The 23327-nt window shown below is 45.6% G+C and overlaps 1 protein-coding gene across 4 annotated transcripts in view; it reads right to left on the bottom strand.

Annotated features, from left to right (window-relative positions):
* SLC41A3 (solute carrier family 41 member 3) overlaps nucleotides 1–23327 on the bottom strand; it is a 283615-nt gene that overhangs the window by 40136 nt on the left and 220152 nt on the right. For all 4 annotated transcript variants that reach the window (XM_069206274.1, XM_069206276.1, XM_069206275.1 and 1 more), the window contains one exon: nucleotides 6358–6437. In XM_069206274.1, coding sequence (XP_069062375.1) covers nucleotides 6358–6437 — 80 coding nt within the window. The remainder of the gene's footprint in view (nucleotides 1–6357; nucleotides 6438–23327) is intronic.

Genomic DNA, 23327 nt, shown 5'->3' on the forward strand with positions numbered 1-23327 from the left:
GCCTTGTACCAGCCTATCTCGCTAATTAATACTGAATCAAAATATTTACCAAAGCTCTGGCCTGCCGGCTCTCAAGAGTACTTTCAGATCTCATTCACTCCTATCAGTGTGGCTTTACGACAGGGTGCATACCCCGTCACTGTCTAAGGAGCCTCCATATTGCGTAAGTCTGAAGTACCCTACACATGCATCCCACTTCTCATGGACTTTGAAAATGCGTTTGACTCCATCCATTGGTCCTTTCTAGACAAAGTCCTGGAACATGTGGGCTTTGGCCCTAGATTACGTGAAAACGTCCATCTTCTCTATACAACACTGAAGGTGTAAGTTTGCATCCATGGAACACTATCAGAGCCAATTCTGATCAGGTGGGGCACTAGACATGGATGCTTTCTGTCACCCCTTCTCTTTGCTCTGGCAACTGAATCCCTGGCCTGTCTCATTTGATGCTCAAATACATGGCTGGGGCCCTGGGGTGGAGGATTGTATTTCCCTCTATTCAAGACCACAGTTAGAGGGCTTCGACTATTGTGCCTCCTGTCGCTTTACAAAGAGGCCTCTGGTCCTCCCACTAACTGGGATAAATACCTTTAGGTCCCTATATTGGGAAACCTAGATATAGGTGCCTGGCAGGAAAGGATTCCAATTGGGCAACTCAGTTTCAAATATCCTGGCATATATATTTTGTTGCTCCTGGAGTTATCCTGGTCTCTTAAAATAACGCCCTTGGAAATACGTCTTAAACATGATTTCGAAAACTAGAGGGCGCTGCCATTAAACATCCTTGGTAAAGTGGAATTGTTCAAGATGATGATCCTGCAGAGCTTTCTCTATGTCCTTCAGAACTTCCCCTCAGCAATAGCGGCGCAGTTACTCTGCAATCTCACATTCCACACCCTCTCCTTCTTATAGGCAGGCAAGCCCCCTAGCATTGCCTTTCACAACCACTGCCAACAGCCCTATGACAGAGGCATGGGTAGGGCAGACATGCGTCTTTATTACTGGGCCTCCCATCTCTGTGATAAAAGACTGGCTGACAGGAGGCCGGGGTGACCCGGTGTATACTAGAATTGAACCAGTTGGGTTTAGATAGGGTCCTCTGTATTCTCTATGGGGGCCCACTCCACAAAGGCCTGTCAGAGCCCACCAGAGTGGTTATCCAGACATGGTGGGCTGCAATGCAAAGGATGGGCTGGTATCGTAGACTAACTCAGCAAATCCCACTGTGGTCCAGACGCTGGCTTAGCCGGGTCTCTCAGGTAGAAGGGTTTGCCACTTGGGACAAAATAGAGATCACACTTCTGGGAATTGTCTGGCATGGCTCCAACATTAAGAAGTTTCATAATCTATAAGTCCCCCTACAGCCTTAACTTGCTTAAACCAAGATGGGAATCCTGGGTGGTTACCCTTATTGTAGAACTCTTACCAAGGGGTAAGACTGCTGAGTTCTAGGACAGCAGCACCACCACATGTGAGTGACTAAGTCAGTCTCACACCGAATAGGAGCTGTTGGCCTGATTGCTTCGGCTAGCTAGCAGCACCTCCACACCAAAGGAGTGAAGATGATTTCTGGCAGCCTAGAGACATAACACTCAGACTCCTCAGGAAAGCCGTGGTCAACAGATCACATCCCTTTTTCTTACATCCACAAGGTCTCATATATATGAAGGCAAATTAAGAGATGCAGGAAAGTTTCAATATATTTTATAGAAGCGACTGCATTCTCTTATATAAAACATGAGCCGAGATTATTAGGAGCATAAAATTTAGCACAGGGATGATTGTGACCATTAGAATGAAAAATATGAAAATTCCCGTACTCCTGGAACAAGCATGAATTTAGTGAATTCTACCTACGCCATGATCTCTAAAGCTGAGAGCATGTTGTTGTGTATCCCAACTGCCCGTCCCAGTGTAAAGGAGGAGTCCCGACCCCATATCTTGAGTGTGGCAGAGGTCTGTCCTGTTATTCTGCTGGCAATCCTCCAGATTAGCTGGAAGACAAAACCAGAGTTGGTGTAGCTGTCAACAAAATGGCAGACAGTATGCAATGGCTCTGGCCGGAATTTCCTCTAACCTCCTCTGGCCTCTGTGGTGTTTTATAACAAAACATGTTGTGTTCTGAGAACAGGCCTGATGTTATACTACATCTAGGTTTTTAGAAGGTTGGCACCATTCTCTCTGTACTCTTGGGCTGGCATTAATAAGTAAACTATCATGTACAACCTTGAGCAGAGGCACAGGATGGAATGTCATGCAAAGAACTGACAACAATGCTTTTGCAGAAAAGCAGTTGATTAGATAATAAAAACGTCCCTTGTAAAAGCAAGCCATGCTGAAATATAATAAAAATGACTAAATAAAATAAAATGTGTAGCTAGGTAAAAGGGCACAGGTCGCAGGCCTGCAGCTAAAATAAGTGTGCCCAAGTACAAAGCTAGGATGAACCCACGACACCCAAAGGGAGGCTGATTGGAGAGTTGCTTGCGTGGCCCCACACACCCTCGCCATTCCGGCCCACATACGCTTGATCTAACTTAATTATCTTTACACCCCTGCAGCTCTGGAGGGCCGGCAAACAAGCTTCATCCAATTGCCCTCACCTGAGACACATTTCTTCTCCATGGTGTGGTCCTATCCTGTTACAGAGTCCTACTGGAGCAGCATTGAGGTGAGAATGTCTGAGATTTTGGGTCAGCCAGTGGACCTTACCCCACAGATGTCAGTATTGGGTATACTGGAGGATCTTGACCTTCCCTGCTACTAGCGGACACTAGTTGGTATTGCCACACTTTTGGCCAAACGCGACAAAGTGGATTACTGAACCACAGTCACAGCACCTGCGGTGGAGAAGTGGACTTCTGCCATGGCTTGGGTTACTAAGATAGAAGAAACCATATATAGTGCCAGGGGCTCTCCAAAGAAGCACAACAAGATTTGGGGGAAATGGTGGGCTTGTTCAAGTATTATAAATACACACTGAAGAACAAAAGAGGTAAATGGGATGGGCGGGGAGACTGAGGGCCAGGGTTGCTGACAACATTGAAACTTTGGCTGGGGTTCCTTGTAAACGTGTGCTGTCATGGTATAACCAAAAAGTTTATAAAGTTGGTCATGAAAAACAATTTGGATAATTTATTGTCGACGGCCACATTGCCTTTCTGTTCTGTTAAGCTACTTTGTTACGTCCTGAATGAAAACATAATAAACAGATGTACATGAAAAAAGTAAGCAGCGCCTTCTTATTTTCACTTCTGGCCACTTGCACAACTCTCTGAATCTCATATCTATCTTAATGTACCTCTGCTCTATCTATCCCTCCCTGCGCTTGGTATCGCCTTCAAAGTTTTATCCTCAATTTCCACCACAAAATGGAGGTGCAGAGTCACTATTCTCACATGGATCTCTGGACTTACTCGACTCAGGGATGCCACACCAGAGAATTGATTCCTCGTTTTCTTACCAATGCTCATGCTCCTTCAAATGAAAAGCTTTACTGGGCATGGGGTTGTCAGTTTCCTTTCTTACAAACCCTAAACTTAAAAACAGATGCCGGTTCTGTTTACTTCTTGCCTCCCTGACTCTCTGTATAACACTTATGCCTTCGAATCCACTGCTCTCTCCATTAACCTTGTCTCATGGTCATCACCTCTAATGTATCACCTCAAGCGTAGAGCTGATGTTATATTCTAAGGTGTCTCATGTTTTCTTCACAGCTTTCCACTCCCCATAACTCCTTCCCCTGTCCAGTCACCACAGCCAACCCCTCTGTTCAGAGACATTTGAACATCCTTTGTGGCAGCTGCACCAGATTTCCAATGGCAAACGTCCCCTTGTGCCCACCACTTAGATTATATTCCTCACATGTGGAGGGGGCTAGCTTACATCTGGGATTTGATACATTTTGTGGGTCTCATCTGCCTTTTCTGGAAACCCTATAGTTATGGCTGTATCAAGTCCCTGGGGACCTCCCCTTGCCTCAGGGAAGTCCAATGTGATCCCGAGCCAGTACTCCTGCGTCATGATGCCATCTGGAAACTTGTCTTGGTCCGCTACCCCTGAACTTTTTGGATGTGTTGAAAGACCTTGAAAATCTGTGGGACAGACTTTTAGTTGTGTAAGTTGACTACAAAGTAGGATCTCTAGAATAATTCTGTAGTGACCTAGAGCAATGTTAGTGCTGCCTAGAGATCTTTAAAGATAAAGCAGATCTTTTGGCTCACATAACAAACAATGCTTACTCTTGAACAACTCTGAAAACAATTAAGAACCTCAGAGAGGAATAACTTCATATTTAATAGGGTTATATTTTTAAGATTTTCCTTATAGATGATGTTGGATTCCCTACCGTAAACATGTATCGATGTGAATGCTATAAATTAAATAAATACACATTATCTGGGCATATTCAGAGGTGTCAGGAGTGTCCTAGAGGTAACCCAGATTGATAAAAAGGTTTGAAGATTTTAGTGTTTAGTGAGATCTACGGCAACGTTGTTTTGCACTAGTGCAAATATGATATTCGCAGATTCATGTTTTTTTGTTTACATAGAACTTATATAATTCTGAAAGCTACCCCAAAATGCTTCCAAGCATGTCATAACTTCCACAGTGAACATCAATTGGTTTTAGATCTTCTTTGGCACACATCAGTGGCATGGACACTAATGCAAAACATAACATTCCCAGATGCCATGTTATTTTGATTACATAGAATTTATATAATTCTAAATGCTGCCCAAATCCCTTCCAAGCCTGTGATAACTCTCATAGTGTCTCCAAGTTATTTTAGATCTCTTTTAACACACATCAATGCATAGGGGAAGTGAGAGAATCTGAAATTGGAAGCTTACAGCTCTACGTAACATACTTATATTTTGTAAGTATTCTGTAAGTATTGAATAATTAACCTGGCTCCTGTAGATAAAATCCAAAATACAATTCCTAGATGGTTATCTAGACATAGGTGTACATTATGACATTGGCGGTACAAACCGCCTACCACCGCGGTGACGGCCGCCAAAAGACCGGCACCGCGGCTACCATCCGTCTGACAGATAATGACCACAGCTGGACTTCCACCACAAGAAGGAGGGAAATCCGGCCGTGGCCATACTGGCGGATGGTGGCAAGGTGGCGCTGCTACCACCAGCACCGTCACGCCAGTAGACCGCCACTAGCTGTATCATGACCTATGGTACGACCTGGTGTATTCTGCTGGTGGGCGCTGCTGGCAGTAGCAGCGCCCGTCTCGTTCCCTGACAGAAGACCAGCTGGATGAAGGTAAGTTGGGCTTCTGACAGGGCAGAGGGGTGGGGGGCGTTGTGTGTGTGTGTGTGGGGTTGTGTGCATGAATCTGTGAGTGTGTGCGTGAATGCGTCTGTGTGTGTATTGTTGTTTGCATGGGTGTATGAATGTGTGTGAATGCGTGTAAGAATGGATACGTGAATGCGTGTCTGCATGTCAGTGTGAATGTGTGTACAGATGTGTGCGAGCATGACTGGATGTATGCGTGTATGCCAGTGTGACTGAGTGGGTGTATGCGTGGTGCGTGTCTGCAGGGGTGTGCGTGTATGGGGGGGAGGTTAAGAGGGGAGGAGCATGGATGCAGGGGGGCATCTGGGGAGTGTTGGGGGGTGGGTGAGCCAACAACCAGTGACAGGGAAGGAATTCCCTGTCACTGGTAAGGCCTACCGCCATGGTTTTCGTGGCATCAGCAACGTCACCAAAACCATGGCGGTAGGCTGGCTCAAAATGCTGCCGCCGGTACTATAGCAGCCGCCGGGCTGGAGATTGATATCTCCGGCCCGGAGTCTGCTACCACCATGGCGGTATGAATGGTGAATTGGCGAGTTGGTTGCAGCCAACCCGCCAATGTCATAATGTGGCAGTATGTACCGCCAGCCTGTTGGCGGTACTACCACCACATTAACACCTATCGCCGGAGTCATAATGATCCACATAATCGTAAGAGAAAGCAACCTATACCCCATCCCAAAAGAGCTGTCAGAATACACTGTATTATTTGCGAAATAAAATGAACAATGCAAAATGAGATCTCAAAACCAGGCCTATGTCCAGACCCCTTCCAACACAGTAAAGCGTACTAATTATGTGCCTACAAGTCAAAGAGATATATGTTTGCTATGTACATGGCACAAAATCAGACTTCCCAAACATAAGATTTTATCTTGACAGATTCAGGTTGGCCGTCATAAAAGCACACTTTTTACAATATGAGATAGGAAACTTTTATAATCACTAATTGTATAACAATCTCCATGGAATTTTAATGACAGTCAACTTTTCTAGACTCTCGTAAAGAGGCAAAATGTAATAAAAGAATCAGACACCTACCATTAATTACTGGTGTGAAAACTGCCATCCCTTCAAAGTTAGGATCTGTTACAGTTTTGTCCAAAATAAGTCCACCAATGCTACAAACAAAAAAATAAATAAACATTTTTAATTTGTTGAAAAAGACTGAGAGACAGTTAATCTTAAAGTATTAGTCCTGGTCCCTTGATATACCTCTGTAAAAAAATTGTTGTCCAGAGATTTTCATTTTTGACTTGTGTTTTTGTATCATTAGAGGAGTCATTTAGCTTGGGTAGACATTGCTAATCTGGGCTAATTCTCTCTGGTCGACATTTTTAAAAATGGCGGATGTGTTGCAGTCATGATGTAATATTTTAGGAACCATGAGACCTATATGCTTCATTTTGGTGTCCAAACATTAGTTTGCATGGCCAAGTAGTCTTACAGAGACAGAAAATACCTCCTCCTCAGAGCAACCCTTCTACCAGTTTCCAAACTGGTGGCTCTATAATAATGTGTTTGAGCCAGCATATTGGTAATTTATTTTAATATTGTTTTTGTTTCAGGTTTTCCGTTGATTCAAATTCATAAACATGAGAGAAGCAGGTCATAGCAGAGGATCTTTTCCTCCTAACAGAGTGTTGCTAACAACAAAATCTGAGGATTCCTTCAACAAAAAAAATGTGGCATAAACCAAACTAATCCGAAAGAAAAGCTAACATCAACTGCGCCTGGACAAAAAGAGAGTTTGAGATGCTGCAGGAATACACAAGACGAAGTTCACAAAAGATTGAAACTGATGGGTGGATCAAATATTTTATCAATGTAACAACAAGTGCCACAAGTCGTATACAATGGAAAAAGCCTGGAAAAATGTTTGTCAAAAAATAGCAGAAACCAGTGGATCACAACAAAAATCTGAGTTTTCTGAGAAAGCGAGGACAACCAAACCCAATGCCCATCCACTTAGAAGTTCAATAGCTAGCCCTCGTCCACCTCCAACAACTGATCAGAAAGCAGATGATCTTCAATGTGTTATCTGTGGTTTAGGCAGATCAAGGGCCCAATGGGACTGACAAAAGAACAAAGTGCAGAGTATGTGAGTCTCAAAGGACAAAAATGTTTTTATCTGCAGCTAGTTTCTTCCAAGATTAAGTTTTTAGCCGAGTAGCTGATCTAAACAGCAAGGTGAATGTATTTACAGCGGATTTGTATGCCCACCCGAACTGCATGCATGCATACTTTTGGAAATATGAATGTACATTGAGCTCCCAGCAGCAACATAAATGACAGCCTTCAGTGGTTTGCACTCTTTGAAAACACAAATGAAGTTTTAAAGCCACTCTTGAGTGCTGGCAACGGGCTCACACTCAGTGAGATCAGAGAAATAATGGTCAACATTGACGAAAATGTTTTGATCCATAATGATGAAATTAAGATTTTTCTGGTGAGAATGTAGAATGACAGAATTCGTTTTTGTCAGTCTAACAAAAAGAATAAGCCACTTATGGTGTTCTCAGCCGATTTGACTCCTGAAGTCCTTGCTGCCAAAATAAGATCACAGGATGCAGTAAAATCAGCAGGACCTATTTTAAGAAAAGTCCTGAAAGATTTAGATTTTGGACTTATTGACAAATTTTGTGATGCCCCAGAGCTCCGGGGAGTCAACAAGAATGCTTTATATTGTCTTAACGTACAAGTTACTTACCTTCGGTAACAAAATATCTGGTAGAGACATATTCTAGTTGCAGATTCCTTACCTTAGAAGTTTCCCCCCAGGCGTCAGACTGGATCCGGAGATTTTTCTTCGAGCAATACCCTTGCGCGTCCGTAGGTGGCGTTGGTTGACTCCGCAGGCGTCGTCAGCATTGTAGTCGCTGTGATGACATCGGGAGTAGTACATAGATGCCGCCCTCGTGCAGTGACATCAGTTTCTTTTAATGACTTTCCACGCCAGAGCGTAGAGCCGCTAAGAAGACTGAGATTGGTGCGCCAGAACTAAGGACCTGAAAGGGGGAATCCCTGTCCCTAGAAATCAGTTCGCAAGCGGGGAGGATGGGTGGGCGGTAAGGAATCTTCAACTAGAATATTTCTCTACCAGATATTTCGTTACCAAAGGTAAGTAACTTGTTCATCTGATAGAGACTTCTAGTAGCAGATTCCTTACCTTAGAATAGATACCCAAGCAATGCCATCCTCGGTGGAGGCTGCGAACCAAGATAATACTAAAAAGTCTTGCAGGACCGAACGACCAAAGTAGGCGTCTCGACGGACCTGACTATCCAGGCAGTAATGCTTAGCAAACATTTGCAGGGATCCCCACGTAGCTGCCTGACAGATATCCAGGACAGGAACTCCGCGTGCTAACGCAGTGGAAGCAGCAGTTGCTCTGGTGGAATGAGCACACAAGCCTTCATGGGGTTGCTTCTTAGCCAAAGCGTAGCACATTTTGATGCAAAGAAGCACCCATCGAGAGATGGTATGCTTTTGCACCGCCTTCCCTTTTTTCGCACCCACATAGCCAACGAAGAGTTGATCGTCCACCCGGAAATCTTTCGTACAATTGAGATAGAATGTCAATGCTCTTTTTGGGTCCAGATGGTGTAGTCTCTCTTCCTCATGTGAAGGATGTGGGGGTGTGTAGAAAGTAGGCAAAGTGATGGACTGCCCACATGAAATGGGGAAACCACCTTAGGAAGGAAGGAAGCTCTAGTACGTAGAACTACCTTGTCAGGATGTACAGACAATTATGGAGGTTTTGAGGAAAGGGTCTGAAGCTCACTCACCCTGAGAGCAGAGGTAATAGTGACCAGAAAGACAGTTTTGAAGGTGAGGAGCTGCAAGGGACAATTATGCATTGGCTCAAAGGGGGTACACATCAAATAAGTAAGTACAAGATTAAGGTCCCACTGAGGCATGATAAATGGAGTGGGAGGAAATAAATAGGTGAGCCCTTTTAGGAACCTACTCACAATAGGAGATTTAAAGAGTGAGGGCTGATCAGGTAGCCTAAGAAAGGCGGAAATGGCAGATAAATACCCTTTAAGGGTGCCCAAAGCAGGGCCCTGCTGGGCTAAAGAAAGAATGAACAGAAGAACCTCTGACAGAGGGGCAGAAAGGGGATCAACAGATTTGTTGGTACACCATGCCACAAATTTATTCCAACAACAGGCGTATACAGTTTTAGTCGATGGACGCCTGGCTGCCCAGATAACATTGAAGACTTCGGTGGAAGGGCAAAAGCCATCAACTGTTGCCTCTCAATCTCCACGCATGAAGGTGGAGGTTGGACAGGTTCGGGTGCAGAACCGTCCCCTGTTGCTGCAACAGAACATCCGCCCGAAGAGGCAGTGGAGGATCAAGGGACATGCTCAATAGCTCTGGATACCACACTCTTTGAGCCCAGTCCGGAGCCACCAAGATGACTTGGCCCCGGTCGTTCTTGATTTTCTCGAGAACTCTGGGAAGAAGAGGGATTGGTGGGAAGGCGTAAAGGAGGCCGGAATTCCACTCGAGACGAAAAGCGTCTCCGAGCGAGTGCCGCCTTGAAAACTCCAACGCGCAAAACAGCTGACATTGCGCGTTCTCTGTGAAGGCGAACAGATCTAACCAAGGCTCTCCCCACTGCTGAAAGAGACCTTGTGCCAAGACCTTGTGCCACCTCCAGATGGAGACGCCATTCATGATCGACTGTGCATCGACGGCTGAGTTCGTCTGCTCTGGCGTTGAGGGAGCCCTGGGTAATGCCCTAATGTTCCAGCCATGTCCAGAGGCGTAGTGCCTCCTGACAAAAGGCCCAGGACCCTACTCCATCCTGTTTGTTGGAGTACCACATGGCGGTAGTATTGTCCGTTAACACCTGCACCACTTTCCCTTTGAGAGAGGGAAGGAATGCTTTTAACGCAAGCCTCCAGCAGATTTATATGGAGCCCCGATTCCGCCGGAGACCAGAGGTCTCTGATCTCTGCCTCTCCCATGTGGCCGCCCCAACCCAGAAGTGACGCATCTGTCACTATAGAGATCTGGTTGGGGAAGGGATAGGGATCTGCCGTGGACCCAATTCGGATTTGAAGGCCACCACTGCAGGTCTTTCGCAGTCCCCTCTGAGATCTGGACCATGTCAGAGAGATTTCCCTGATGCTGCGCCCACTAGAACTTCAGGTCCCACTGCAGAGCCTGCATATGCCATCTGGCATGTGTTACTAGCAGGGTGCAGGAGGCCATGAGGCCCAGCAGCCTCAGAGTCAGTCTCACCTAAACCCAAGACCGAGGCTGAAAGATTGGAATCATAGCCTGAATGTCTTGGACTCGCTTTTCGGGAGGATAAGCCCGAAACTGCACTGTGTCCAGAACTGCCCTGATGAAAGGGAGCATCTGAGAGGAGTCAGGTGTGACTTCAGCACGTTTATAGTGAACCCCAGCGTGTGAAGGAGTTTCGCCGTAGTCTGAAGGTGGGAGACGACTGTCTGGGGCGAATCCACCTTCAACAGCCAGTTGTCGAGGTAGGGGAAGACTGAGACCCCTAACCTGCGCAGATGAGCTGCAACCACCGCCATAACTTTCGTGAACATCGGAGGGGCACTGGTAAGGCCGAAGGAGAGCATGTAAACTGAAAGTGCTCGTGACCTACCACGAATCGTAGGTAACGTCTGTGGGCAGGCAGGATAGGGATGTGGAAATAAGCGTCCTGCAAGTCCAACGCTTCCATCCAGTCTCCTGAGTCTAAGGCAGACAGAACCTGAGCCAGGGTGAGCATTTAGAATCTCTCCTTCTTGAGGAAGTAGTTCAGGTACCAAAGGTCTAGATTAGGACGTAAGCCCTTGTCCTTCTTTGGTATCAGAAAGTAGCAGGAATAACAACCACAAACTACTTCTGGCACAGAGACCTTTTCTATAGCTCCCTTGGCCAAGAGAGCCATGACTTCCTGGCGGAGAAGTGCCAAATGATACTCTGGAAGGTGATGGAAGGATGGGGCATGTGTGGTGGAGCAGATTTCAAAGGGAGGGAGTACCGCTTCTGACTGATCTGCAAAACCCGCCCGTCCGTGGTGATATGTTACCAGTGGGGCAGGTGATGGCGGATCCTGCCACCAACTGGGCGGGAGTGAGGGGACGGACTAGGAGGGTTTGGAGGCTGCAGCGGGGGCAGAGGTGGACTGGACAGACCTCTGGTTCCCTGTCCCACAGCCACGTGGGATTCTGCGTCCTTGGCCACGCATAGGCTGGCCAGCGTGCGTGGCACCGTGGCTGTGTGGAGGACGCGACAGGGCGCCCCCTCTGTGTCCACAAAAGGGGCGAAAAGTGGACTGTGGTGGGCGAGAGGCCGAGGAAAGACCATGGGATGGAACCGTAGCCCGGGAATCCTTGAATCTCTCCAAGGCCGAGTCCGCTTTGTCTCCGAAGAGACGGGTGCTATCAAAGTACATGTCCATGAGTCACTGTTGGACATCCCAGAGAAACCAGAAGTACGTAACCAGGCGTGGCGCCGTAAGGCCACTGTCGTTGCAACCGATCTGCCCAGAGAGTCGGTCATATCCAGCCCACAAAGGATTGTGAACTTCGCTACGTCTCTCCCATCGTTCACTGCTTGGGAGAAGATAGAACGGGCCTCCTCCGGTATCTGAGCAGGACTTGCGCAACCGTATCCCACAGGGAGTGGGTATAGTGGCCCAAAAGGCATGCAGTGTTCACAGACCGCAGCGCTAGACTGGAGGAAGAAAACAAGTTCTTGACAAACTGTTCCAGTCTTTTGGATTCCCTGTCTGGGGGTGCGGAAGGGAACGCGCCTGAAGAAGAGGAAGCCTGGATAGCAATACTCTCAGGCGTAGGGTGTGGGACAGGAATTTTTGGGTCGTACGGAGCGGGACGATGGCGGCGTGCGATAGTCCTGTTCACAGGAGCCCTGTGTTGGGTTAGGACCATGTACCCAAAAGGACTTCAGTGAGGGCCTCATTGAATGGTGAACGGGTTTCTGAAGTAGAAGCCGCAGGCTGAAGCACCTCCGTCAGGAGATTAGACCTGACCTCTACAGTAGGCAGCTCAAGGCAGAGGACTTCAGCTGCCCTACTGACCACCATACCATAAGTTGCTCCCTCATCCATAGCCACGGTAGGAGGAGACAGCATGCCAGCGTCAGGAGAAGTATCCAGACCACTGACTTCGCCCAAATCCTGTGCCCAGTCCATAGCAGTGTCATCCTGGTATTCATAAAGGTCCAGGGACCCCTCCAATTCCTCCCCATATTCGTACCCATAGGAAAAAGGGTCCGAATCCGAACTGGGGCCCAACGAAGCCAAAGGCAGCATCAGTCGATGCCGCTCCGACTCTGAGTTATCGGGGATAAGAATCGGGTCGACGTGATAGTGGTCACCACCTATGTCGGGAGCGTCAACAATCGAACCGGCGCTGGGGAAGGTCTTGAGGGTGCAACCGCCACCGGTGCGGATCTGTGTGCAGTTGGGGAGGTGACCTCAGTGGCTGGGGCCGAAGCCGCCAGGCGCGGAACCTGAAGGCCCCTCAGGCAAACCCCTTGGGCCCAAAGGCGCTGTATCGGGGTCAGCCCGCCCAAAAATGAGGCGCATGACCTCGTAAAACTCTTTTAGTTGGGTGGGGGTCGCTCCGGCTCTGGGAAACTCAGGGCAGCACGGAGTCAACCCAGACGCAGGCTACGAGGATGGAGGCCTAATGCATGGACGCTCTTCCCTCGTCGCGTCGGCCGAGCGACAGGGCGAAGTCGGAGAGCGATGGGACTTCTTTGACTTCTTCTTCTTACCTTGACCCGAGGATTTAGAAGAAGACGAGTGGTGATGACTCCGCGACCGATCTTGAGACCTTCCTCTCGAGCAAGACCGGGACCTACGTGGAGTCGAGTGCCGGGCCACCATTAGCTTTAGGGACCGCTCTCTCAAAGACTTCGGATGCATGGCCCGACACTCGGAGCACGACATCGGGTCGTGGTCGCGTTCGAGGCACCACAGACAAACGCGATGAGGATCCGTCACCGACATCGTCCGATGGCAGTCCTCACAAGGCTTGAACGCGGTCTTCGGGGACATCCTCGACGCACCATAGTTCGCACACAAAAAACTCAACAAAATGGTCAAATTCGGCCAAAAAATAGCCGAGGGTAGCTCTTCTCCGGATCAGCGCGTGGCGCGGAAAGAAAAGAACTGACATCACTGCGCAAGGGCGGCGTTTATGTACTAATCCCGGCGTCATCATGGTGACCACGACACCAGTGGAGTCGACCAACGCCACCTACCAACGCGCAAGGGTATTGCTCGAAGAAAAATCTCCGGATCCAGTCTGACACTTGGGGGGAAAATTCAAAGGTAAGGAATCTGCAACTAGAAGTCTCTATCAGATATTTTTTACATCATTGTTTAATATCAGCAAAGCAAAACTGTTACAAACTAAAGTTCTCGAATTTGTAACAGAAGCCGACAACATTGATGATGGCTTTGAAGATGTAAGCGAAGAAGTAGAGAGCTAATCACTTCAATGAATAGGATTGGTGTATCAACAAGTTATCATGACATAGTACGGAGCAGGAACTTGTTAATAGCTCATGCTGTAAGATCTTGTGAATTCAACAGCATGTCACTTTACCAGAAAAGGATTTACAATTGCTGCTCTTGGTAATTTTGATTTTGTAGATAACTCATCTTTGTCTGGAACATCCAGCACACATGATACTGCCATAGTGCTTTTCAACACTGTAAAATGAAGTAGCTGAGGGAAAACAAGCTGTGTCAGTTGTAGGCATAAACAAACAAAGCTGTAAACTTATAACCCAACTGCCTTGCCAACGTGTGCAAAATCACTACAAGCTATCAACTCGTCCATGTCTACCGGAAAGTTTTAAAGTGGCCGAGGACTTGAATGTTCTTCTACCTGATGCTGCAGTCCACAAAGCTGATCTAACTCAATGTATCATATTGCTTATTTGGTGCGGATTGAAGGATGAAAAAAAGGCACTTCCTCCGTGGGCTGGAATTCATGCTCCAATCTCCCATAATACCGTCCCACTGAAGAAGGTAGGGTTTTTACCAGTAATACCACCTCCAGTCCCAAACTACGCAACAGTATACACCGCTTTAAAAAAATTCCAAAATGTGCATACTCAGCTTGAAGACCAGGCTACCCTGCCAATTTTCTGCGATTACGTTTTTTTTCCGTATGGTAACTGACATTTTTATGATCAACACAGTAGAATTTGGTGATCTTTATCCAATGATGGGCGTTTTCCACATGACAAAAGTTGCGTTGCAGTATGCAGGAAGTTATCTCACTGGATGTGGGGTAGACAATGCACTTTTTGAGGCTGAAATATTTGCAAACAAAATTGTCCAGTCAATAATAAGCGGAACTCATTATGTTAGTTAGTTACAAGGTCTGCTCATCATACCTGAGGGTGTAGAAACATTGCGTTGGAATGCCTTCTGAAACAAGAATGACAAATTAGGTTTTGCATATCTTATCTCAGAAGTGAACAAGCACAGGGCGCACTTCATTCAAAAGACATAATGCAAAGCCAGGCAATGTTCAATACACTCAGTTCAAAATCAGAAAACCTGAAAATCGCTGGGCTTATTTACAAGCCGTTTGCGCCGCCGCTTTTTCCCATATAAAAAGTGACGCACCGGCGACACAAGGGGCTTGTAAATAAACACCCAAGTTCGTAGAGGTTGTCAAAGAATGTGAAGAAAAAACAAGAACTTTGCAAGTACTGGGGAAATGTTTTACACAGAATAGGTCTACTGAAAAGCTTGGCACATGCTGACATGGAAGGTGATTGGGAGCTGCACATGAAGACTGTAGAGCTACTGATTACTGTGTTTCGAGAATTCTATTGCATAAACTACCTGGGATATGGGTCCTGGTATTTGGAAAGAGTGAAGAAGCTAGAGGTGTAAAAACCATACCTCTACAGTAAATTCATCCAAAGACATTTTGTGGTGAAAGGCAAAGAGGGAAGGTTCAATGCTGTGGCTTCAGATATGAAACTGGAACAGATGATCCAGAGATCACAGAAAAGCTCCAAGGAAACTGTTGGTCAGACATGTAAAAGTGAATATGTTGCTCAATGGCAGCTAGTTTATCATGAAGTCCTTTCTATTTGTAATGTTTTCAGAGAGATGACAAATTCAAAATTAACGGACCATCGTGAAACTGTTGCTCAACACGAACTTGTGGGAAAGAGAGGGGAACATTTTAATAAACATGTTGATAGCCTTCTTAATTTCATGCAGCAGCAAGGAAACCCCTTTGAAATGACTGAGCCTGTGCGACTACACAACTTTGTGACCAAACAATATGTGGATAATGATTTAAAGACACGTCTACTAGATGTCCTGGAACATGAATCGAAACTATACGCAGAACTGAAGCAGGAGACATTTGTATTGAAAGAGAAAAAGCTGGTTGACATAATCACTAAAGCTAAAATTCCATGCTTTAATTGCCTTAGTAAGAATTTCATCCAACCTGCCACTACAAAACAGGTTACAAAAAACAACTTTTGCAAGCACTTAGAGAGATGGATGTATTAAAAGAAAGGGGGTGAATTTATCAGGGACATTATTTTGCATGATCTTCTTCCAGCAAACACATTATTTGAAAAAGATGCTGCAACCAAACCAGTGAAGCACAAACTCTAAAACTTTCCCCTCAAGAATTTCAATTAATTGAAAGTTGCTGTTATTTTGGATTATATGCCAGAATTGCAAATGGTCAAGATCTTATCCATGCAAAACTTTGACAAGGCTGTTTAGACTGTTCTACAGATATCAAAGTCAGTGTGCACTTTGCAAGAACTGCAAACTGTCTTGAACTATTTGTCAAAGAATGTGAGAGAATCAGACGAATGTTTACAAGTGGAACAATTGACCTTGCATGCATCAAAAATTCGACACCTATACCTGTGCAACTTGATAAATTCTGGTCATCAACATCGAACAATATGAACTTGGAGATGTTAACACGCCAAACCATTACTGATGCTTCAGTGAACACTGAGGTGGTCATTCTGAGTCTGGCGACTCGGGATGGCAGTTGGACCGCCCCAGTAGTGGCGGTCCGATCTGCCCCATTCTGACCGTTGCGGAGTGGCCACGGTCCAACTGCAAACACTGCCAGGCTGCAGCCAGCCTGCAGCCTGGCGGTCCCAGCAGTTGTAATCAGGATTTTGAGTCCCCATCCGCCAGCCTTTCCATGGCGGTTTGCACCGCGGTAGAAAAGCTGGCAGAATGGGGTTGCAAGGGGTCCCCTGGGGGACCCTGCACTACCCATGGACTTGGCATGGGCAGCGCAGGAGCCCCCATGCACAGCCCGTCACGCATTTCACTGCCCGAGTTACGGGTAATGAAATGCGCAATAGGTGCTGCTGCACCCGCTGCACTGCCAAATTGTCAATGTTAAGGACCTCTTCACCGCAGGGCAGGCGGGCGGAAACACTGTTCCCGCCCGCCATGCCTGTGGTGAACTTGGAATAGGGCCGGCAGTATCCTGGTGGCACTAGCGGTCAGGTGGCAACCTAAGTCACCCACCAAACTCAGAATGACCACCTCAATTTCTAATTATTGCAAGTGGAAATGATTTGTCAATGAAGAGTTACAGAGTACCTGCAGAGATATATTCAAAAGGTACAGGCCATATTGTCCAAGAAGGTAGCAGCAAATTGGAGGAAGCTGACCGTCATGTTGCACCACATGTTGAGTGGGCTGTTCGAAAAGGTTCCAATTGAGTCATTGTACTGTCAAATGACGCATATCTTAATTTTCGTGTTACTTAGATTTGGTGGAATGTTCATAAGTCAAGGATTGTCAGTTATAGATACGTTACAGAACAGGCAAGAAAATACACTTAATCCTGCTTCATATTCTGTACAAGAAACTTGACCCAGAGATGCCCAGTGTTCTTATCAAGGCACATATTCTTACGGGTGATGACACTTTGAGCAAAACTGAAACAAAGCGTGGAGCTTTCACTGCTGAACCTAAGAAGTTTCCAAAAGGACATTCTGAGATAAAAGAAGAATGAGATTTTAAAGAAGTAGAAAAATACCTTGTGTGTGTGTGAAAAACGAGTTCTGACTATCACACATTTGACGATCCTCGGAACAGTGAGTTCAAGAGATTAGTCCCGCTAAGTGACTTTCCACTGACACCATATTCTGTGCGTGGACACAATAAAAGAGCGTTCTATTTGATCAGAAGATGTGTAAATGTTTTGGATCAGGCATATGTAGAGAAAGATCCCTGTAAATTTGGTTGGGAAGATATTGATGGGGTGCTAAAAGTAATGAAATTTCTTAAGTCTCTACCCACAGAACTTACATGTACATGTACTTGCAAAACCTGGGCTACAAAAAGATGCTGCAAGGGTTGCTCTGGGGAGTTATTTTCTGTCTCTATAAGACCACTTGACCCACAAAACCTATGTTTTGACAACAAAATGAAGTATATAGGTCTGATGGTTCCCAAAATATTACTTCATCAATGCAACACATCCGCCATTTTAAAAAATGTAATTCAGAAAAATTCGGCGTGGATCAGCAATGTCTACCCAAGCTAAATTACTTCTGTAATGATCCAAAAACACAAATCAAAAATGAAAATCTCTGGACAACAATTTTTTACGGAGGTATTTCAGGGGGCTGGGATTATATCTGTTAATTTTTTTTTCCTTAATATGTGCAGTTAAATACATTTGGAACAGCTCAAAGTAAATGAATGTAAAATGATTACAAGTATGGAAAATATATTAAATGTGCTAGCTTGTAGGTGTTGCATTGTTTATTAGAGCAATTTCATCAGAACTAACCCAAACCAGTGTGAATTTCAAACCTGAGATCATCTGTGCACACTTGTTTCCAAATAACACCAAATTCAGTGTCCTTCTAATTCATTCCCAACACCAGCTGCCTGCCATTTATCACCCACCCACCTAGCTAAAAGCTGCTCCAGAATCCTTCAGGCCAAGACAGTTGAACTTCAAACATTTATTCAGTCCCGAAGGAGAAAAAAATATAGATGATGCTTATTTATGACTAAGGTATTGTTTTTTTAACAATAAGACAGGGTATATTTTTCAAACAAGGCTTGAAAACCTGGCTCTTTTCTCTTTAGGCTAGGAGAGGGTCATAGTGTTCTTTCAGCGCTGTAAAACTTTTAGATAACAGAGTATATTAGAAAACATATTTACATTCCATTACATATGTAATGAGTAAGGAATCCAAGCTCTCACCAATAAGGGTGGCGCCAGCATATTTCCAACTATTCAAAATCATTTTGGGCTGCAACACGATCAGAATCTAGTGCAATTGTAAATTTGTGAGCTAGGGGTGAGGAGAGGAGGCTTGGGCACAGTCTGTAATATCACACCGGTGTACCCAAAGTATATCCCCTATAACACCCCGACTAATTGACCAATGGCAACTGGATCGAAAAAAACAGGGCAGAAAGCAGCCATGGAGGGATGTTACAGATGTACTATCTGAACATGTGAGAGACAAAAGATGCAAGGAGTTAAAAGAAAAATCAAAGGGCTGGCAAAAATTTTGCAACTGTCCCAAAACAAACCAGCATATATGGTGTTTTTGGTGAGGATATCTGAAAAGCGTTAGATGAATTTAGGCTAATAAACTTAGAGACTCCCGCCAGTAACTGAAAATAGGAATAAGAACAGTAAGCTTGAATTCATACAGTACAATTGAAATCCAAGAGCGTAAGTGGTTGAGAGGGGGCAACACCACAGACAATGGTTGGGAAGGAGTCCAGCTGGGTAGGAGGAGGCATCATCACAGACAGCAGAAGGGAAGAAGAGTGACGGGGTGGGAGGGAGTAACACTATGGACAATGGACTGGAAGGGAAGATGGGCAGGTAGGTGTTAGTGGGAAAAATCACGGAGAACAGAAGGGAAAGAGAGCAGAAGGGGCACCACTTTGGACAACGGAGCTAAATGTAAGGAGGGAGAGTGGGTGTTCTTTAGCAGCACCATAGACAACGGAAGGGAAGAAGGGTGCATGTGTTTTAGGGGGCAACACGAAGAACAATGGAAGGAAGGAGGGTGGGTGGGTGGGTGATAGGGCAACACCACAGACAACAGAACAGAAGGGAAGGAAGAGAACAACACCATGGGGAACGGAAACAAAGGAAAGTAGGGCAGGTGCGTGATGGGGGCAACACCACAGGGAACAGAACAGAAACAAGTGGGAGGAAGAGTGCAAAACTACAGGGAACAGAAGAGAAGGAGGGCTTCAACATCATGGAAGGAGGGTGAGTCGTAAAAACGCAGAAGGGCGACAAGTATGCATGGAAGCCAGCTGAAAAAGACTCTCTCTGGAAAAGAAGTGTCTAAAAAAATGAGCAGTGGAAGGACACAAATAATGCATCCATGCTCCATGGGAGGGACAAACAAATAAAGAGGAAGGAAGCCTATGGCAGCCAATCAATAAGAAGCAGACAAAGGAGAGTGACAATGAAGCCAACAAATGGTAAGCAATGGGTGGTCTCTAAGCCCAATGACCGAAAATATGTCTCGCAAGAGACAGCACAAGCGCTTTCTTAGAAGAACCCCAAAAATAATATACATGCCAAGAGCGTATCATAGCAGCATAAAACCAGAGTGTCACAAAGAGAAGGAGAATGAAGGTCAAGAATAAGCCCCCGATCATGAATAGTTGTTTTTCAATTTCAGGAGTTTGGTGCAAGCAGCACAAACACCCCTGCTGCTCATGACTGCCTGAGGAAATATTGTTGCATCCTTTTATTTGCATATCTAGCCTAGCCTCTCTGTGAATGGGCAGGCATGTCCAGGACACTGCAGTTTTCACAGGAAGCCGTGATGCAGTGGCAGACAAAAAGCAGCGATGCCTTGGCTGGTTGGAACGTAGTGGCAGAGATTCGGTTAATTAGTGCTTATGTGATGCCACACCCACATTACTGTATATAAACATCAGCTGTTTCCAATGATCTTTAATTTGCAACGGTGTATGTGCCTGTAGAACTAATATACAGAGGATTCCCGTCTCCTGTTACTTCCTACTAGCCGCTAAAGAAAGTGTGCAACCTTTTTAATGCCCCACACATTGGTGAAAAATATATTTATCAGGATCCCCCCAAACAACTAGTTACTTACCTTTGGTAACACTGGTAAAGACTATCAAGCTGCAGATTTCACACATTTTGAATATTCCTCAGGCAACAGATGGGATCTGAAGTCTTTTCAGCAGTACCTCTGGGTGCCAGTAGGTGGCACCGTGAGGCCCCTCAGTGGCACTGTTTCTCTCCGGAAATGACGTGTGGGGCCTATATAGACACTACTCTGCTGCAATGACATCAGCTGCTCTTGAGATTGTGCACGCCCTCAGACGTAGAACCCCAATGGCAATTTGAGTCTGACAAGAGTGCAGATTCCTAAACTTGAGATCTTAATAATAGGTAGAGTTCAATCGCAGAACAGGGCGGACAGGAGGGGTAGTGAGGAATCTCTGGCTAGATAGAGTCTCTACAAGAAAGAGGCCACCAATTGTAAATAACTTGCTCTTCTGATAACGACTTTTAGCCACAGATTCCTCACCTTAAGAATAGATAGCAAAGCAGCACCTCTTCAGAGGTGGGTCTGTGAATGGACTTACACCAGAAAGTCATGCAGGATCTAGCAAACAAAATGTGTCTCTCAATGAACCTGACTGTTCAGGCAATAGTGCTTTGTGAACATATGGAGGGACACCCACATAGTAGCCAGGGCTCGATTGGCTGTAGTGGACATCGGGCATTTCTCCGGAAGGCTGAAGGGATGGGGGTGCCAACTTTGTTACTGGGTGCCAGTTTTGCAATGGTGGTGCAATACCGGCCCCCAGTAACAAAAGAAGCAATCCAGCATAATCCACTCACTCTCGCTTACAGCCTCCGTGCGGGGGCTGGTCTGACAAAATTGCCAGGGCTGCTTTAGGCTCCCAGTCTAGCCCTGATAGTACCCTGGCAAAAGTCCAGAACAGGGACTCTGCATGCCAACACAGTGGTAGCAGCTTTTGCCCTGGCCAATTGGTAGCAGATCTTAATGCAAATCCTGCTCTAGGGAAGATGGTTCTCTTTCACACAGCCTTGCCTTTTTTCACACTCAAGAACCCCACAAAGAGCTGATTGTCCACTCAGTGTTCTATGGTACAATCAATATAAACGCTTAGAGGTCTCTTGAGGTCCAAGAAATGGAGTCTCTTCTCCTCCTTAGGGAGTGCATATTAGATACGTAAAGACCAAGTTAAGGCCCTATTGTGGCTTGACAAAAGGAGAGGGAGGAAACAATTATTGTTAACCCTTCAAAAAGTGCATAACAACTAGAGACTTAAATAGTAAGGGCTGATCAAATCCCTTTGCATTGTTTTTAAATCTCTTCATGGGTTGGGCCCGGCCCCACTTCAAAGGATGATAAAAGATACTCTCCAGGGAGAAATTTCCACTCCTCCTCAGCCAATCTTGCTTATGTGGCTAAATTCAGAAAAAACAGACAAAGTGGACAAGACTTCATGATCGGAGCAACTTGACTCTGGAATCTACATCCGAACTTTCTTAGATCCTTGACTGAGCAATTGCATTTCGGGAAAGGCCTTAAAAACTTGTCTCTTTTTCTAAATAAGCCAAGTCTCAGATAGTACAGAATGCCCTTGTCGAGCTGCAGTATCTATTGTTTCCCCCATTAGGGCTATAGCGCCAAGATACCAGTTTGGTGGCAGCGCACTCTATAAATGTTATACATAAATACATTTAAAAAATGTAAAAAGGCTGAAAGGTACACTTTTACTGTGCCCAGAACAAAGCCTTTCTGGGCTAGGGACAAAACCAGCAACTAAACATCAGATAACTTTGCCTTTAGGGAGTCTATTTGCCATGTACCACACCAGGCCACAAATATGTCCTAACAACATGCATATACAGTTTTTGTCAAGGAACATCTGGCTGCCAAGAGGATATCAACCACCTTCAGAGGAAGGTGAAAGGTGTTCAGCTATCGCTGCTCAATCTCCAAGCATGAAGGTGGAGGGTGCAAAGGCCTGGTGTAGAACCCTGCTGTGCTCAAGCATCAGAAGATCCTCCCGGAGAGGCAGCCTGCGAGGAGTTCTGGATACCATACTATCCATGTCCATTCTGGAGCCACTAGGAGAACATTAACCTGGTGGATCCTGATCTTCCTGACAACTCAGGCAGGAGTGTTATCGGCAGAAAGGCTTACAAGAGTTCAGAGATCTACCTGAGGCACTCTGGACTCTAGCTGTGGTGTACATTTGAGAAAGAAACTGTGGCTCTCTGGTGAGTCCTTAATTAAAAATGCATCTGCTTAGGAGGTAAACTTTAAAAATGTATCCAAGATCCTTCACTCAGATTCACTGTCTCTCAGCATTCCAGGAGTTCCCTAAATGTTTCTGAATGATGTGTTGCCTCTATCTCCTTACTGCAGTACTATAGAGGAATTTCAATATAGAAGCCTGTTGAGTGCATGTGGATGAGGAGCCTCTATGTAAGAGATTCAATAGGCCTGGGAACCACTTTGGACAGTGTAACGGCACCTTACACAAACGTTAGCCATCAAAATTCAGAAAGGGCATGTTGTAAGGCATTATTTAGGCAGTTGAGAAGAGTTCCATATTTGGTACAGAAAACACCCAAATGCGGAGTGAAGATTTACCATTGCTAAAGACCACTTTCAGCGTAGGTATAAGGTCTGTTATCTTTATAGAAGTGCAGAAACAAAAAGGATTTACAATCAACAGGTTGGTTGATTAGTTCTGTCTGGTGCTGGAAGTAGTTCCAGAGACAGTGACTTTTAATATGAGACACAGAAGTGCCGACTGCAGGAGGCTGAGGGCACCTTAAAATATATATGATTTTGTTACAGTCAAACATTGTCATCGTACTCCTGAATAAACGCACAAATTATGTCAGGGTCTCTATAGCACAAAACAGTTGCAGAGGCAAGACATTATTAGGATAAGCAAAGTAGCACATTTA

This window comes from Pleurodeles waltl, chromosome 9 (genome assembly GCF_031143425.1).
Source record: "Pleurodeles waltl isolate 20211129_DDA chromosome 9, aPleWal1.hap1.20221129, whole genome shotgun sequence".
NCBI classification, from domain to species: Eukaryota; Metazoa; Chordata; class Amphibia; order Caudata; family Salamandridae; genus Pleurodeles; species Pleurodeles waltl.